Below are 17,750 nucleotides of genomic sequence, written 5' to 3'. Positions count from 1 at the left end.
TAAACGGAAACCATTTTGCGCAGAGGGAACGAGGGAATGAAGTAACAACCGGGTGATGCTCACCGGGGAAAAACACCTAACCAGTGATAAACAAACACTTTAGTGTGGCATACGTAAAGGGACATACGTTCACTGATTTTATTTGGTAGCTTGCTTGGATGGGAATGCTAACTTAAGGCACAGCCATTTTTTTTTTTTTTAAGTCTTTTTTAAAAGAGGAAACGGGGGAAAGACCACGTTATAAGGAAAAGAACAAATCAGCTTAAACACATGATTATAACCGCGCGGGCCATTCGATGCATCATTTCGAGTCCTACATAGGTGCTAGCTAGTTTGCTGTGCTGCACACTTATAAATTAAAAATATTTAGATGGAAGGTTCATTCAATTTTGAGCGGGGGAATTGTAACATCCCCGGATCTGTTATTTCCACGCAAGGTTGGTAAATTTCCTTTGGCTTATTTTTTTTTTTTTTTTCTTTCACCCCATTTTTTGCTTTTATAACTAGCCCATGAAAAAGTGGCATATGGTACGCACAGCTTACACAACTGGATTTTCATTTTCGTATTTTGCCACGTGTTAGCTTAAAAATGAGTAACAATATAGGAGAAACATTTTACTCGTATTCGCGACGCGGTAAACGTTCAGGCAACAATTTCACGTATGCTAATGGCACGGTGCGTTGCCTATATGTATGTAATATAATGTATATATTCGCCCTGCGTTTTGTGAAGATTATTTACTTTCGTTTACCCCTTTTTTACACTGCATGATTATGATTTTTATTTTTGAGGGGACACATTTGATTCGTCAAGGGTATGATAATGCGCTTGTTGGGTTCCCGAATGTCCCAACAGGGTATGCCTCCCCAAAAAAAAAAAAAAAAAAAAACAAACCGCGCATACGGCGTCAGAGGCGACTAAGGGGTTACGGCCGTTTTTCGTAGCACAGTGTTAAGCAGAATGTGGTCACATATTAGGAAAAAACAAAAATAATTAATTAATATTAAAATAAAAGCAAACTTTTGTCGGATTGCTTAGTTGGTTAGCCATTTTTATGATTCTTCATTTGGAAAAGAAGCAAGTAATTGGTTCATTGTTCTTCCTCTTTTGTAAGCAGAGCAACAAAAAAAAAAAACAAAAAAAAAAAAATGGAGGGCTACCCAAAATTTTGTGCGCAGTGACCGGGGAAAAGGGCTATGCGGATTGTCCTTCAACCCTACGGTGCCTAGTGAATTAAGCGCCCCCGACATTACACGATACGCGTGACGTGGCACATGAGATATGGACCAAAACCGCGTTAAAATAATTAACAAATCGGTTGCCCTGCCGGAGATGAGAACGCCCTGTTTGCGCATCACCATGAGCGTGATATAAATTCGCAGGCGCACGTAATGCATACCATTAACGGCGTGTATTTAAATAACCGCAATATTCTCTTTTGGCTTTTGTTTTCCTTGTTTTCTTTTTTTTTCGCTTCTTTTGCTCTTCGCTCTTTCGCCTTTTTTTCCATCGCCAAAATTTAAAAAAAGATTCGATTTTTTTTTTTTTTCGCTTAAACAAATTACAGCAACGCAAGCTTTGAAGAAAAACAATGTTCCCCTTGAAGCAAAAAAGAAACAAGCAAAATTGACGCAACGCATAAACGCGTAAAAGCATACATCATCATCTATAAACCGAACAGAGAGAAAAAGCTTTTTCAAAACCATCCGTATTTAAAGTGTTTCAACGACTGAGATAAGATGGCAACAACTTTGGATGTTCAGGTATGTTAAATGTCAGAGGAGATTAAGCCAGAGCATATGTATGCAGAATTCAGAGTGGGGTACTTATGTGGGAATTCAAAATGAAAATGAAAAAGTGAGATGGGGATTTCTTAACAAATTCTTGATGAGCTCACTGCTATGACGTTACATTTTGGAAACACCTTTTGGCTGTTTGGAAAAAAAAAAAAACGCATATTTTAGCCTGAACTGTTCAGGCGAAAATGAACAAATTTTGACCTTGTTGCATTTTATAGCAAAAAAAAATGTTCCACACCCGTACCAAAATTAATTTTCTTTTCCCCCCCTTTTTTTTGTGTTACTTATGTTTAGCATGAGAGGGCCTACCAAAAGCAGGAGGGAGCGAGTTTTTTCAACTCCAAGAAAATAAAGAAGGGCTCCAAGAGCTACACGAGGTATTGGAAAAAGGTCGGCTTAGGATTCGCCACCCCGAAGGAGGCCAAGGAGGGCGTGTACGTGGACAAGAAGTGCCCCTTCACCGGAAATGTTGCCATCAGAGGACGTATATTAAAGTAAGGAGAAAAAAGAAAAACGAAAAAAGGGAAAAATGGACCGAACGGCTGTGGTGTCGGGCCGAAAGGGAGAAAGAGCAAGTTCATATCTCTTTATCACCCCATTTGCCGCCTACAAAGAGCAAGTCTTAATTTAATTTTTTTTTTTTTTTTTACAAACACAGGGGTATGGTAATTTCGAGCAAAATGAAGAGGACAATTATTATAAGAAGGAATTACCTACATTATGTAAAAAAGTACAACCGATTTGAAAAGAGACATAAGAACATCCCATGCCACTGCTCTCCATGTTTTGATGTGAAGGAAGGAGACATCGTCACCGTCGGACAGTGCAGGTAACCCATTTTTTTAGCCCATCGAGCGCATTGCATACACTGTTAACTAAACAATTTATTTCTGTACAAACAGCCCATTTAATTTATAACAGAGAGCTTTTTTCATTCCTTTTTTGTTTTGAGGCAACTTTTGTGTACATTTTGGATTTTGTACATATTTTCGAGCGAAGCACATATGTTTCCACTTTGCACGTTTTAATTTTTTTTTTGTTTTTTTTTTTTCCACCAATTTCGCAGGCCCTTGTCCAAAACTGTACGATTCAACGTGTTGCATGTTGAGAAGCACCAAATCTTTGGAAGTGCCAGAAAACAATTTGTCCTCTTTTAATCACACGGAGTGTAGTGCTTACGAATGTATATACTTGCATGTGCGAATGTGTAAAAATTGCACATTCTATATTTCCTGTGCACACGGCTTGAAACGTTTTATGAAATGATTGCAGAGGATTTTCCCCCTCTTTTTTTTTTTTTTTTTTTTTTTTTCCTCATTTAAAGAAAAATTAACTGAACAGGCTAGTAAGCATATATAAGTATAATTAAGTATGAATAAGTACCAATGAGCACAAATACGTTTGTATATACGTACGTGCTCACAAGAGGGACATGCCCACACACTCTGTCAATTTTGGTGTATGCCGTTCAAGGGTAAACACCTCCCATGAGTTGCGCGCCCTCTTTTCACAAAGCCCGTCCTGCGTTGATAAAAATGCATAAAAGGGTGTAACCTGGGGCGGGGAGCTAACCCGTTTGAAATGCCTCAAAAAAATGTACAAATTTCGAAAAAAAATGTACGTAAACGATTTCCTGTTATGATCAAGTATACACCCCCGTTTCCAACTCACCAATAGGGACAGCACACCGGTCGCCATCCCACTAGCTGGGCGAAGGAAAAAAAGGTTGCACACTTGGCATATACCTACGCTCACACCATTGTGTACCTTCCAAGTGCGCAACTTTTATATGAAAATAAAGATAAAATTCGCACGGTAATAGCTTTTTCTTACATGTTTGCTTCGCGCAAAAAGGGTGAAAAACTGTGGGGGGAGCAGCATATTCCAGCCTATACATGCGCCTTTGTGCAAATCGGGATGTTGGGCAATACTTATATGTATGACCATCGAAGTTGCTGCACATTGGACATGTTTTTTTTTGTTTTTTTCCGCAAGGGGGAACGCATATTGGGGTGAGCGATAGGAGTATCACTAAAAGTAAAATCAGGCAAAATGTTAAACAAAGCTACCGAGTGTGTATATCTCTACATTGGTTAAGCGTACAATTGGACATTTTTTTTTTTTTTTTTTGCACTAACTCCGTTGTGCCTCCCCCTTGGGCATGTATCATGCGTTCACGACCGACTCAGTCCTTGGTTCCCTTTTCCAGCGACAAAGATGAACAATCGCCTGAACGTGGTATAGAATTAAATTGCACATGAAAACTTATCCATTATGTAAAAACACGTTTTTGCTTTTTTAGGTTTTACATTTGCGCGACTGACGTGTTACACTTGCCTTGTTCGTCTGCCCTACTTACCATATTTGTATTTTTTCCCCTTGTACCTTTGCCTTCCACTTTTGCGTTTCTCTAGTGTATCTTTTTTCCTCACATGTACTCTGTGTGTGTTTTTTTTTTTTTTTTTTTTTGAGTGCTCGGGCTTGCCCAACAAATCGAGCCCCGAATTGTCCCTTGCGTGACGGTGAACTGCACCCAACAGGGAAGGAAATTACACTTCAACGGTTAACCAATTCGTCAATTTTGCACCATCATTGTTTACACTGATCATAAAAAAACACCAGCTTCATGTAAGCATGCATACTTTTGTGTAATCTCCCTCCGAAAAGGGAAAAAAAAAAAAAAAAAAAAAAAAGCGTCATCATATTTGCATTAATCTATTTTTTGCGCAAAGGGAAATTTCGCACTATATCTCCCCCCTTTTTCGCTTCACACGTTTTTAACTTTCCCCGGGGGACACTACGTGGACCGATCATTGCCTTGTCGACCGGATTAATCACATCTTCATCCCTTATTTGTTACGTGCCCTATCACTGCATGTACCCACACAATGAATTGGCTCGACCAACTCCATCTATTCGTTTTACCCATTCGTGCGCCCGTCCCTCATGACGCATAGGCGCGTTTTTATTTGCCTTTCCAGTGAGTGGCTCTTCAACGATAAGTGCGCGAATATCAGTGACATGGACGCATAGACCTAGTGTAGCGTGTCCGTGTCACCCCGGTGAGAGGTGCCATAGGAGCAAACACCATAACCGCGACGTAGGCGAAGAAGGGTAGCATTCGTGGTGTGATTACCACACTGGGAGGGGTATTTCTTTGCCTAATCGATTCGTTTCCTACAAACTTCCTTCCGCGTACGCCCGTGGCTTCAGAAACGGACCCGTTTTAATAACAGTCGAAGAACAGGTGCCAAAAGGAGCAAAACACCCTGTGCGTAGAAAACAAAAGAAAGGAAGGACAGAACGACGCAGTGGAGTAGTACCTCTCCTTCTTGTGACGATGCATCCACGTGAGGCAGAGGGGTGTGCGGGGGGAGGTACGGAGGGGCAAAGGCGGCCCGACAGCGTGGGCCTGTACAACTTTTACAATAACATCATCCCCAGTCAGTCAATCAGAACGGCCATCTACACAAACATAAAAGGAAACAAAAAAAAATATTTACTCTACGCTTGTAGTAACTACCTCAACGTGTGTTCAGTGGATAAAGATGGCTACACAAGTGATTACACCAAGCATGCTGTCTTTGCAGAGATCCTGGAGTTAAGAGAATACATCCCAGAAAAGCTAGCTGATTCAGGACCAAAGGAAAATATAAAATCGTATGTTTTTTTATTAACAAGAAAGTATAACTTATTATTGCTCCATTTCGATGTGAAGCTAAATGATTTTGTCACCATCTCACAAGTCAATTTACATGAAGTAAATGGCATGAACATAGAAGAAGACATCACTCTCCTGTTGGACGATCGGAACAGGACTCTCCTATTCTATGGATACAAAAGTATATTAAAATATATACACATAGACTATGACGATTATTTTAATTTAAGCCACATCTATACCTTGAGGTTGGATGAGGGTCTGGTCATTGACATTATTTTTTTAAAGTTCAATAAGGAGCAAAGGGGAAGGGGAGGTGGAAGTGGTCGCGAACAGAAGGACCAAATGAAGGCCTTCCAGCTAAGCACCAGTAAACATAACATCGACACACATGACGAGTATCCATGTGAGCCAATGTTCACTGCAAAAGGAGACTCCCACCGAAGCAGCACCAAAAATAGAGGTGATCATTTCACCACCGATTTCATAACTGACGTTAAGGCAGAAGGGAGAAGCCATGCCCAGGAGGTAAGTATTAAGGAGGAAACAAGGAGCAGTGTGATCGATGGCCAATACACCACTGTAGAACGAATCAAAAGACAGTACGCAGATAAGACGGCGTCCCCTGATCATGACGCGTCACTTAACGACATATTGTGCAGAAGCGAAGAAAGGGATACAGCAAATCTAGGGTTCAAGAAAGGGTTCAGTGAACGGACATACAAAAATGAAAATCAGATGCAGACTCAGGAAGGATACCCCCCAATAGACACCTCTAGGGATAGCTTTTTTGCAGATGATATTCATTGGGGAAACAACGAGTCTAGAAAAAAAAACGATACACATGGAAACCATTACAAGGGAAGGAAAAAAGAGAAAAGCAAAATAAGCGCCACGATATGTGTCCTGTATGACGCCAAAAAAAAAGAATCCACTACCTACGAAAGGTACATAAGATTGATTCGTTTATATTCTGCCAATGATGATCATCGTCCCAGCAGTTTAAGTGAAACCAGCACATCTATGAACCCACGCATAAAAAATGGGTTCAGTGAATACGGTCATGTGCACACTAGTGGTGCTTCCTACCCATACAGTAGCGAATTCAATTTTGTAAAAGAACCCAAGGATGAAGAAAAGTGTATACACCTCATGTACTACAAGCCTGTAGTAGTAGACTCGAGCATAAACAAGCTCCTCTGTTTCGCTAGAAATAGGTTGATGTTGGTGGGCTTCCAGTTCATTAGTTATGTTAATTTGGAGACAGACAAGGACAGGAACTTTTTCCTGAGCTCCGAGTTAAGAACCATCAGATGCATTGAACAATTGAGTAGAAATAAATTTATTTTATCTGACGATTATGGAGACCTGTTCATTTTATCCTGCCTATATGAATCCAATCCATCTTCGCTCAGAATAAAAAGTGATTATAGCAATGCGGGTAGCTCTCCACGGGGTGTGTCGATGGGGGCAGGCCGGGAAGGCGTCAACCATGGCGACGATGTAAACGGCTACACAAACAACTACTCCCTCAACATCAGCAGCTGCATCAACTCCATCACCCTGCAGTTCATAGGTACATGCTCCAGGTCCAACGTAATTGTGTCCCTCTTCCCGGACATTATATTTCTGGGCTCCCAAGTGAGTGATAGCTATTTGCTGCGCATGCACAATTATCCTGTATGTGAGTACGAAGACTACAACCCCGTGGAGCCTCCCCCCCTCGCCACCCACAATGATTTCCATTGTTTGGTTAGCGGTACGCATGTGGGAGGGGGGGCGGCTGCTCATAATTTGAATGATGAAAATGAAGGCTCCCTTGGGGGGCATTTCCCTAAAACGGATGCAACGCATGTAACCGATCTAACGAGTGAGGCGAATGGGACGAACACTTTATTTAACCATCTTGAGGGTGGACCGCAACATGAAGACCTTCTCCAGGGTCATGCGGGAGCGGAAAACGCCATGTTCCCCGATAGAGCTAACGAAAGCTGCGCAATCAGCCACTGCTACGATGAAAATGTTATTGCACATCCCAGCGAATACGCTACTGTAACCTGTTTGGAGAATGACGGTCTTAACATGGAAGAGAGGGGCTTCGTTGTGCAGTCCAAAAATATCATGCAAGAAAAAAAAAAAAAAAAAAAAAATTCTTCATCGAAATTTTATCGGTCATACAAAATATGGGACCCATTCTAGATTTCTGTGTTGTCACAAATAAACATGAAGAGAAGGAAATTATAACATGCAACAGTTATGGACGCACGGGATGTATTTCCATCATTAGGACTGGGATGAAAGTAGATATAATTTCAAAATTGAACTTTGGAAAAATTACTAACATGTTCGTTGTTAAGTATGTTATTCACCTGAGGAAAAGTTCCCCCACGAGTGGGCCTGCTGGGGGGGGAGAAGAAGAATATTTTCCTGGAGGAGGATCATCACAGAAGAGGAACATTCATGCCGAGGAAAAGTCACGAAGGGATGAGGAGGATGCTTCCCCCTTCAATAATGACCAGGTCAATGAGAAGCAATTTATGCGAAACCACATTTTCAACACACAAGGTAAAGAAAAAGGAAAGAAGCCATTACACTTTCAAGCATTCGCTTACCTAAATGAAAAAAACAGTGTAGAAATAAAAGACATTAATTTGTGCTTTTTGAATAAGTACTACTTCCAAAACGAAAACGAAATTGATGTTTTGAATTATGCAAATTCTATATACTTTCACATTTTTATCATTTGTTTGTCGTATGGGTTTCACACCAAGGTGGTCGGTGTGTGTAGGGAGACCCCGGGGGTCAGGGCAGACAGGAGCAACCGGCGCGGGGTTTCAAGGGAGGCCACTTCAAATTGGGGTGAACATGCGTACGGTCGGAGGAAGAACCGTCACCACCGCCACCACAATCATAACGGTAACCAGGATCGCGATTGTCGTGATGTGAATGAGGACGACGACGACGATGATGATCACGATGCGCCGGCCAACCACACAAATGAATACTTCCCAAACGAGTATCTCTTTGGTTGTGGAGGAGCGCCCTCAAACAACCACAACGAAATATGCCTCTGTGAATATAAAGATGTAGACATCGACCTGACCAGCAACACTATATATTTTAATGTGTTAAAGAATTTTCCATACGTCGTGCAAGTAACCAATACACACATCAATCTGCTTTGCTGTTTATCACTGAAGATGGTGTATCAGTTGGAGAAGGATTACATTTTTAAGTTTTTCTTATACAAGGATTATTTGTATGTTTATTGTGACAGGGGTATCGAGGTGTACTCTGTTGAGGACAAGTACCTGCAGTTTCTGCACACCCACGAAGTGACACAAACGATTAGCTCCTTCGTGGTGTATAAAAGTTTGATGGCCTGTGTGGTTAACAGTAGGGAAGTGGCCCTGTTTAACATAGACCATGGGGCGCTCGAGCGGGTTAGAAGTGCGGCTCGGATTTGTGTAGCGGAATGCACGACGCTTAAGGAGGAGGACAAAAAAAAAAACCCTAACAACGATGAGAAGGGGAACGGCAGGGACATCTTCGTCCAGGCGAACCTCTACACCCCCTCGATGGACTACTTCGTCTTCATATCAGATGTGCAAGTGGTAGAGCTTAATGACAATGTTTACCTCTTTATTGGGTATAGTAGCGGGGTCGTGGAATATTTTCTGCTCTGCGCGGATAGGAGGGGGGCGCAGGAGGATCAAGTGGACGATCAGTCCGGAGCGGGGGCAGGCAAAGAGGGAATGGAAGCGAAGAACCAACTCGCACACGAGAAGCGACCATTACATACACGCCGAACCCATGACAACTTGTTCAGGCTCCACAAGTCCTACTTGAAAAAGAAGGAAGAAACGTTGCGATGCATTTACCGCGACGAACTCATTAACAGGCAGAAGCAACCAACGCACAGTTATAAAATAAAAATTACGGACACCATGCATAAACAAAAAAAGGAAAAAAAATACAAAAGAGATTTAATTAGGTACATGTCGGAAACACATGCAAATGTATTTCCATATTTCAACCGAGAGAAGAATGTGTTCACAAATTTGTCTGGCCTACATAGCTTATGTGTTAGAGACCAGGGGGATGAAGTTTTGTTCGACTATGATTTATTTCATAATGCGCATCCTGAATCTGATTCATTTGTGGGTATGGATGCCATTTTACAAGGGCGCCACTCAGGGAGGGTCACACGTGAAAAGGCCGAATCCGATACAGGCAGAGCTGTGCAGGGGCAGGGTGGAAGCATCGAACAACAAAATGAGGATGACCCTCCTGACGATGCGGACGAGTGGAGCGAATGCAGCCAGTACGTTAAATGCCCAGGCATACCATCCCGGTTAACCAACAAGCCGTTTAAGAAAAACCGAAATGGGAAAAGCAATCACAAACAAATGAGTCTCCACCGGAAAAAGGCCAAATATTATTTTCAATTTTTTCAAATTTATGGCATGTCGTCTGAAGAATCATCTGATGAAGACGTCTTGAACTTTCGCACCTTCGAAATGCTAGACGCAAAAATGAAGCAGACGAGGAAGGTACCTCACGCTAGGGATAATGTAAATTGTGGAAGCAGTTACTGCGATGGTAAAAGTAGCAGAAGCAGCAAGTATATCTTTCGTGACGATGTGCGTAGTTGTGATGGGGGTGTGCGGAATCATGTAGGAGGGAAGCACAAACCATTGAAGAAAAAAACTCCCAATCTCCCAAGCGCGTCCTCCGACTCTAACGGAGGTGGCAGCTGTGTATCCACTTTAACAGTGAGGAATGCCGTCAACTTGAACCACGAAATGGGTAGCGACCATTGGCCCTCCGCCCCGACCCATGATGGAAGAAGGAGATCCTCCCACGGGGAGGCGAAGCGGAAGGTTCCCAGGATTTCTAGCGCAGTGGACGAAATGAGTGAGAGTGACGTAGAAGGGAAAGGGGGAAAGGACGAGCAGCAGCAGCAGCAGGATGAGGCGATCTCCCACGATGAGCAGTCGGATTGCCGCTCCCGCGACGCGCCCCTCAAAAAGGACATAAATAACAAGGAGTACCTGCTAGAAAAAATGAAGAAGAACAAAACGAATTTAACGAGAAAGGAACTCAAGCAAATGAAAGAAAAGGAAGAAATCCTAAGTGATATCTTCCAAAGGAAAATAAAAAAACAATACAACGATGTCTATGTCCGAGAAAAACAAATGGGTTCAGGAAAATATAGTGATGTAGATGCACAAGTAGATGCAGAAATATCATCAGATGCATCTGTGTGTTTTAAAAACCTCAACAACATTCTCTTTGATGAAAAAGTATATCTAAAAAAGTACGTAGTCCAAAGTGAAAAAATATTATTAACAAAAAGGAGAAAAATTTCCACATGTACAAAAAGCCCAGTGAAATTTAAAACCTTTTTAAAAGTGGATTCAGAAAAAAATAAAATTGATATTAACATGAGCAAGGTTACGAAAAAGTATAATTTTCTCTTCGTCTGTTGTGATAACCCTATTATTATTTATTCTACACTGAAGAAAAAAATCTCCACCTCAAAGCTGTCTATTAGAAATGTACTCCTCGTGGATATGTTTAGCGATTTCAATTATCTTAACCCCTTCCACAATTTCTTATCATTTAAAAAAAAAAACCAAAACAACTCCTATTTTATTTTTTTCGATGGACACAAAATATGCATTTCGTATTTAAACGAGATAAAGAAGACGTTCATGGAACGAATTCCCTTCCATAGGACCGTTGAAAAAATTGCCTACCACGCTGACACAGGTTTGCTGATCACAGCTTGCCCTGTTGAAGAGAAACACAAAACCAACCAGATGATGAAGCAAATTGTCTGCTTCTTTGACCCTTTCCAAAACTCGTTCAAGTACACCTATATCATTCCCTCTAAGTTTAGCGTCTCTAGTATATGCATTTATGAATTGGCGCCTAGCCCTTCCCCGGGTGGAGGTCGTCACTCGTTGGATGATGCGAACCGAGCAAGCAGCCCCCCCGTGCGCACACTCATTTGCGTGGGCACGGCCAACAATAACGAGCGCATCACGGAGCCCTCCTCCGGGCACATCTACGTCTTCGTCGCCAAGAAAAAAACCAACCAGTTTGAAATAAAGCACATTTACACCTACAACGTCAATTGTGGAGGGATCACCCACTTGAAGCAGTTCCACGATAAAATCGTCGCGGCGGTGAACAACACGGTGAGGAAGCGGCGCGATTCACGCGTCGGAGGCAGTGGCAGGCGCAGCAGACACGGGACATGCCACTGCTTCTTCTCTTCGCCGCGTTATTTCACTGTTCTTTTTTTTTTTTCGCCCCCACCAGGTCGTCATCCTCGATATCGGAAATTTTCTGACCAACCTAGGCTCATACATCTACAACACGAGCAAAGCCATTGTAAGAAACACCTCGCGGGCTCTCCCCCTAGCCCATGCGCGCATGCCAATTTAGTTAATGTTCGCACGATGTTGACCACAATTTCGTGCTGTGTTTTCTTTCATCTGCCTTTCCCTTCCCTTCCCCTTCCTCCCCGGCACAGAAAATGGAAAGTAACGATGCCTTCCTGGAGGTGGCCTCCTTTACGCCGAGCTCCTGGATTATGAGCCTGGACGTTGTGTAAGGAATTCAATGGGTGCCATATGCGCGCGTGCATCTCGCCGTTGTGTACTGCTAATCATACCATACTCATGTTAATTATTCCCCCCTCCCCCTGCAGAAATAACTACATCGTCGTGGGCGACATCATGACGTCAGTGACCCTCCTGTCTTACGATTTCGAAAATGTAAAAGAAAAAAAACTCTTAACTTGGCTGATCTGATCAGTTTCGCCGTTGGAGGAACCTCTCTCTCCCCCCAAAAAAATAATCATTCGAAGAGCTGCGCATCTGATGTAACTCATTTCTCTCCTGTGCCCCCCCCCCATGTTGTAGGCCATTCTGAACGAAGTGTGTAGGGACTACGCGAACATTTGGTGCACGTAAGTGGATTAGCCAGCCAAAAGTGTGCACGCCGCGCCCGCGTACGCTGACGAACCTTCTCACCCATCATGCAACACGCAGCATGCTACACCCACCATCCGACACCCATCACCCCAATTCGCTTTCTACCCTTCCGCCGCACCGCGTTCCCCCCCAGATCGGTGAGTGCCCTGTCACAGAACCATTTTCTAGTCTCAGACATGGAGTCCAACTTCCTCGTTTTGCAAAAGTAAGAATAGAAAAAAAAAAAAAAAAAATGGGAGCCAAGCAGAAACGGCGCGTCTGGAATTGGTTGAGGAGACTGGCTCACTTATATAAAACATTCACCTTGGGCAGAACTCGCCACGAGTTCAATGCACCCGTAACTCCACTGCGAAAATTTTTTTTTTTTTTACGCAGGTCAAACATTAAATTCAACGACGAAGAGTCTTTCAAGCTATCGGTAAAAAAAAAAAAGCGAGCGCATGTGTGCACGTGCATTCGTATGTACACGTAGCAATACTTCCCCTTCTACACATCACACATTCGTGTGCCCCCACATCACTGCATCCATTCCACACCTACCTCCCCCTGCCCCAAACTGCAGTTGGTTTCACAATTCAACCACGGGAGCGTCGTCAACAAAATGTGTTCGACGTCCTTGAAGAATCTGGTCGACGAGTACGAATCGGGAGAGGCGGAAAAAATATATACATATATATATATATGTGTAGAAGTACAAATGGACAAAAAAGGCAACTGTGGGCGATGCACTTATTGATACAAAGTCACGCAACAGAATGAATCTTTTCCGCACACTCACCCATCTGCCCCATTCTTCCCTTCAGTGAGGAGCACAGAAACGAAATCGTACAGAAGGAGCAGAGCATCTTATGTGCCTCCAGCGAAGGCTCCATCAGCGCCCTCATCCCATTTTCCAACTTCGTACAATTTAAAAGAGCCCTCTGTATCGAACTTGCTATCAACGACAATATTTCGTCCCTGGGGAATTTGAGCCACAGCTCTTACCGAGAGTACAAAGTCAGCTTGGCCTCCAAAAATTGTAAAGGTGTAGTGGATGGCGAACTCTTTAAGATGTTTTTTTACTTGCCCTTCGAGCGACAGCTGAAGACGTACATTTACGCCAAGTGGTACGTGCGAGCCAGATGAGCGGATCACCCCGTGTAGCACATTCACTTAGCGCATACACTACGCGCTACTTTGTGTCGCTTCCTCCGGCTCCCTACTTCACACCGCGCCGTTTCCCCCATCGCAGGATCGCCAAAAAGTTGAATTGCAAACTCGGGAGCTTCGAACACTTTATGCTGGACATAGAAAATCTGTGTGGCCTTTTATGATCTCCTTCGGAAGAAACAACTTGCGTAGTCCTCATTCAACACGGGACATAGCGTTTCGATCAGGAACACTTCCAACAGTAGGGCACACATAAATACTTATGTGCGCTCGAATAGCACAATAAGAAATATAACGATTAGGTCATAACTCAATCAGGGCATGCCCGATCAACTTAACGTTACTTATCCCAGAGCGATTCAATTCGAAGCTGTTTTGTCTTTTCATCTCCCGCCCCCACCCCAATGCTGACTTTTTTTCCATCATCATGATGTAGCAAAGTACGGGCAAGCTACACACCTTTGCCTTGTAACGATTTTTGTCCTTTTTTTTTTTTTTTTTTTTTATGGGTCCATATTTATAACACACCATCTCTCCATCTTGTGGCATCTTCTCACGTGATGATGGGAAATCCCCCTTACACTAACACCTGCCTGGTTGGCGTCAGGTGACAACCAATATATAACCCATTGGCGGTCCTACTGGGAAAAACAAAATAAAAAAAAATCTTCCCTTCTCTCAGAATTTTGACTTTAATTCTACTGGGGTTGTTACTCATGTAAGCTGCTATTCTTTTGAAGATGTCTCCATTGTCCTTTTCATTTCCCTTTTCATTCTGCTCTTCATCATTTTTTTTCTTTTCTTTTCTTACATCACCAAACTGAATTACATAGTCATTGATTCGTAGCCCTGCCATGTGTGAAGGGGAATTCTCCACCACCTCATCGATCATGGCAAAGGTACTTCTTTTAGCTTCTTCAATTAGCTGTTCATAACCTGGTGCTGACTCATCATAATCTTCTACGTGACTTTCTGAAGAAGAATCATTAGGGTCATTTGCTTGTTCGTCCTTCGTTTTACTCCTCTGTACTCGTATGGGGGGGTGGGAACTGTGGACCTTATGGAGGTACTCTTCGATTTTTTTATTCACATTTCGGTAATCGTTTTTTAAGCAAATGACTTTGTTCCTTGCAACTCGGATGCTATATATGTCAATGTCGTTTCTGGGGAAACCTTCTGGGTCTACCAGCTTGCCCTTCATACCCACGCTTTTGTTTTCTGGTGCTTCTAGGAAGTCCATGTTCTCCTTCATCTCCCGCTCGATTTCATCTCTCTGCTTCACCAGCGCGTTGAACTCCTCTAGATTCATTTTTGCACAGTGTAGCGTCAGTGTGGTTGTGGAAACACGGCAGGGGCGAGACGGGATACAAAACGCGTTCACCAATCAGCCAAGCAAACAAAACGGACGCATTCACTCTAGGACGCTGTCGCTACATGTGACTACATCAGATGTGCTCACGACACTACAACGCGAATTGGATCTCGCAAGGGGGAAAAAAAACACTTACCCATACAAGTACCAATCGTTCGCAAAAGTGTATGCCTCTTCTCTTATTATGCCGTTCGAATGTAATGCGGGGAAAAAAAAAAAAAAAAAAAAATTCATGCGTGCAGCCACTGCGAAATGACAGGAAGAGATATACCAACGTGAAAGGAGAAAATGGTCAACCCGTTCCGATCCACCCGGACCAGAAACGAGAAAAAAAAAAAAAAAAAAAAGGAGATATAATCGCACCACTGCAAAGATATATTAGATATGCCTCCATTTACATACATACATACATAAGTACGTACGTATGCACAAAATGGTAATTTAAAATGCCTGGTAGAAAGTGGAACTTTCTAAAGGAACACACCCCCGCCATCTCCCCGAAGAGAGTAAAATGTTCGGAGATCTCATTCCCTGCCTCAGCAGCAGCGTCAAGAGGAGGCCCCTTTTCCACAACCAGAAGGTTAGCATTGGAAATGACTTAACTCGTGTACACATGTGGGTGTGTGTACACGTGTGCGCGTAGAGCAGTAGCGCGTGTTGTTTGACAGACTCCCCCCCTTCTTCCCCTCCCCCCCACCTCTACAGCGATTCGCCTACTACCGCTTCCACAAGCGAGTGGGCAAAGGCTCATGGAGCAAGTACGTGGAACGGTTCAAACCCCCAAGGAGTATCGAAAACACCCAGAGACTCATTTTCAACTATGAGCCCACGTATTCAGAAAAAAAAGCGTCCTGCAGCTGGCAGTGGCTGCTTCCAAAAAAAATCGCACAAGCCACAACATCGGACGAGGTGTTAAATGTGTGGGTGTACTACCGACACAAGAGAAAAAAATCCTATCATTATATGAAAGTTCTAAAGAGGTTAGTCGATGTGGGGACCTGCTCGACTAATGATTGGAGATTTAAATTAATCACCTCCAGAGTACAAAACAAAATTAATACCTTTCTTAACCTGCCTAGAATATGTTACTACTACGGGAGATTAAAAGCCACAGCTCAGTTAGAAGGAATGAGTAAAATGTTAAACCATCGACTAAGTTGTTATCTCCCTCATCAGTTGATTTTAATTTTAAGAAGTTTTGCCCTTTGTGAGTTGCAAGACAAGCAACTGTTCTGCAAAATTAGGGACCAGCTGAAACCCCATGTGCGCACTCTCTCATTTTCACAATTGTCTGCCATAGCGCAGAGCTATGCGTCCTGCATGATTCACGACTTTTTATTCCTTAGTGTAGTGGCGGAGGAGGTTATACTCAGGGTTAAGCTGTGTAACGAGCGAAGCTATGACCGACTCGGCGAGTACAATGCAGGGGGAGGAGAAACTGCTGCAGTGGGGGAAGAAGGCCCACTGCTGCACGACCTAGCCACGGAAAACAACCTCGTACAGCACAAGCGAGAGCAGTTCTGCTACTACCCCCAAATGGAGAGCCTAGTAGACATAGCGGTCTCCTTTGCAAATCTGAAATTCCAAAACTACCTCTTCTTCGATTACATCAGCAGACTCACCATATATATGCTAAAAAATCCGGACACAAATATCCTGAACCCATACCTTATAGAAAAAATAGCTAGCTCATTTTGTAAGTTAAAAATAAACGACGTAATGCTATTTGAGTACATTCTCAAACATATACGCATATACACATACGATTATCCTCCCCAAGTCCTTTGCACAATTGGGTGTCTCTTCTCATCCATACTACCATTACATTACGGAGCAATCAACCGGATTTACAAAAAAATGATGCAACACATATATGAAAATGCTTCTATCTTAACCATGGATTCCTTAACCAAGTTCTCCTCCTTTGTACATAAAGGGACAACAAGCGACGGAACAAAAAAGGAATTCTTATTTCGAGTAAACGATCTTGTTAAGAAGGTAGACAATAAATACTCTAAAATGATGTATGACGTTCCCAGGATCTTGGAAGTTTTATCCTTTCATGAATTGCTGGATCAGGATTCTTTTCAAATCATGTGCAAACATATGCATGGAAATATTAAGTACTTTGAACCATGTGACTTTAACAGAGCTGCGAGAGCGTTAAGCCAAGTGAAGAAAAAATTCAACTTCGAGGATGACAAAATCGTTAATGCACTTGCAAGGAATGCCATTAAGCAACATGATCTGTTTCATATTATCGACTACCATCAATTTTGTAAAGCCATTTTACATATAAGTGGATTGAAGGACATATATAAAATTTCCTTGGTCAAATACCACAACAGTGTTCCCTTTTTTGGCTTTAATGAATTAACACTCGAGGTTGACGTCCCCAGCCAAGAAAAACAAAACGCACGCAAGTATAAGAAAGGCACCATCCGTTTTTCCAACAAGAAATTGGAACAGGAGTATCCCCTGCACAAGGCGCTGGCTAACGCGTAGCTTGTCCTATGTGAGCAATTCGAGCAACGAAGTGGGGTAACATATGTGTGGAGGATCCCAGCGAAAAAAGGACGGGGGGAGGGGGCGAGCCGCTTTTTTTTTTTTTTTTCCGCGAGTGTGCAAGTTTGCCTCTTTTTTTTTTTTTTTTTTTCATTTGCGCGAAGATGAGTGGGATTAACTTCTCCCCGACGTCGGCACATTTATCTGTTCAAGTTTTTCCCCAGCGTTAACCTTAACCCATTTTTGTGTCCCCCGT

General features: G+C 42.8%; 5 protein-coding genes across 5 annotated transcripts; 4 read left to right on the top strand and 1 right to left on the bottom strand.

Moving 5' to 3' along the window:
* Positions 1-2,094: 2,094 nt before the first annotated feature.
* On the top strand, positions 2,095-2,957 carry AK88_03286 (archaeal ribosomal protein S17P; the record flags this gene model as incomplete). The annotated part of the gene is made up of 3 exons (XM_012480907.1): positions 2,095-2,294; positions 2,459-2,629; positions 2,867-2,957. Coding segments are annotated over 3 exons (462 nt in total), but the record flags the coding sequence as incomplete, so codon positions are not given.
* A 2,183-nt stretch (positions 2,958-5,140) lies between these two features.
* Positions 5,141-7,660, top strand: AK88_03285 (uncharacterized protein; the record flags this gene model as incomplete). Its single annotated transcript, XM_012480906.1, has 1 exon — positions 5,141-7,660. One exon carries the CDS (start codon positions 5,141-5,143, stop codon positions 7,658-7,660), a length of 2,520 nt encoding a protein of 839 aa, XP_012336329.1.
* Positions 7,661-7,755: 95 nt separating this feature from the next.
* Positions 7,756-13,781, top strand: AK88_03284 (uncharacterized protein; the record flags this gene model as incomplete). Its single annotated transcript, XM_012480905.1, has 10 exons — positions 7,756-11,667; positions 11,792-11,863; positions 12,006-12,082; positions 12,183-12,249; positions 12,397-12,443; positions 12,602-12,673; positions 12,844-12,886; positions 13,031-13,104; positions 13,272-13,574; positions 13,700-13,781. The coding sequence occupies 10 exons, from the start codon at positions 7,756-7,758 to the stop codon at positions 13,779-13,781; spliced, it is 4,749 nt and encodes a 1,582-aa protein (XP_012336328.1).
* A 413-nt stretch (positions 13,782-14,194) lies between these two features.
* Positions 14,195-14,926, bottom strand: AK88_03283 (uncharacterized protein; the record flags this gene model as incomplete). The annotated part of the gene is made up of 1 exon (XM_012480904.1): positions 14,195-14,926. The coding sequence occupies one exon, from the start codon at positions 14,924-14,926 to the stop codon at positions 14,195-14,197; it is 732 nt and encodes a 243-aa protein (XP_012336327.1).
* Positions 14,927-15,500: 574 nt separating this feature from the next.
* AK88_03282 (uncharacterized protein) lies at positions 15,501-17,494 on the top strand (the record flags this gene model as incomplete). Its single annotated transcript, XM_012480903.1, has 2 exons — positions 15,501-15,569; positions 15,695-17,494. The coding sequence occupies 2 exons, from the start codon at positions 15,501-15,503 to the stop codon at positions 17,492-17,494; spliced, it is 1,869 nt and encodes a 622-aa protein (XP_012336326.1).
* Between the last annotated feature and the right edge of the window lie 256 nt (positions 17,495-17,750).

Source organism: Plasmodium fragile (assembly GCF_000956335.1).
Source record: "Plasmodium fragile strain nilgiri unplaced genomic scaffold supercont1.36, whole genome shotgun sequence".
Classification (NCBI taxonomy): domain Eukaryota; phylum Apicomplexa; class Aconoidasida; order Haemosporida; family Plasmodiidae; genus Plasmodium; species Plasmodium fragile.
This window is presented reverse-complemented; position numbering and strand designations above follow the sequence as displayed.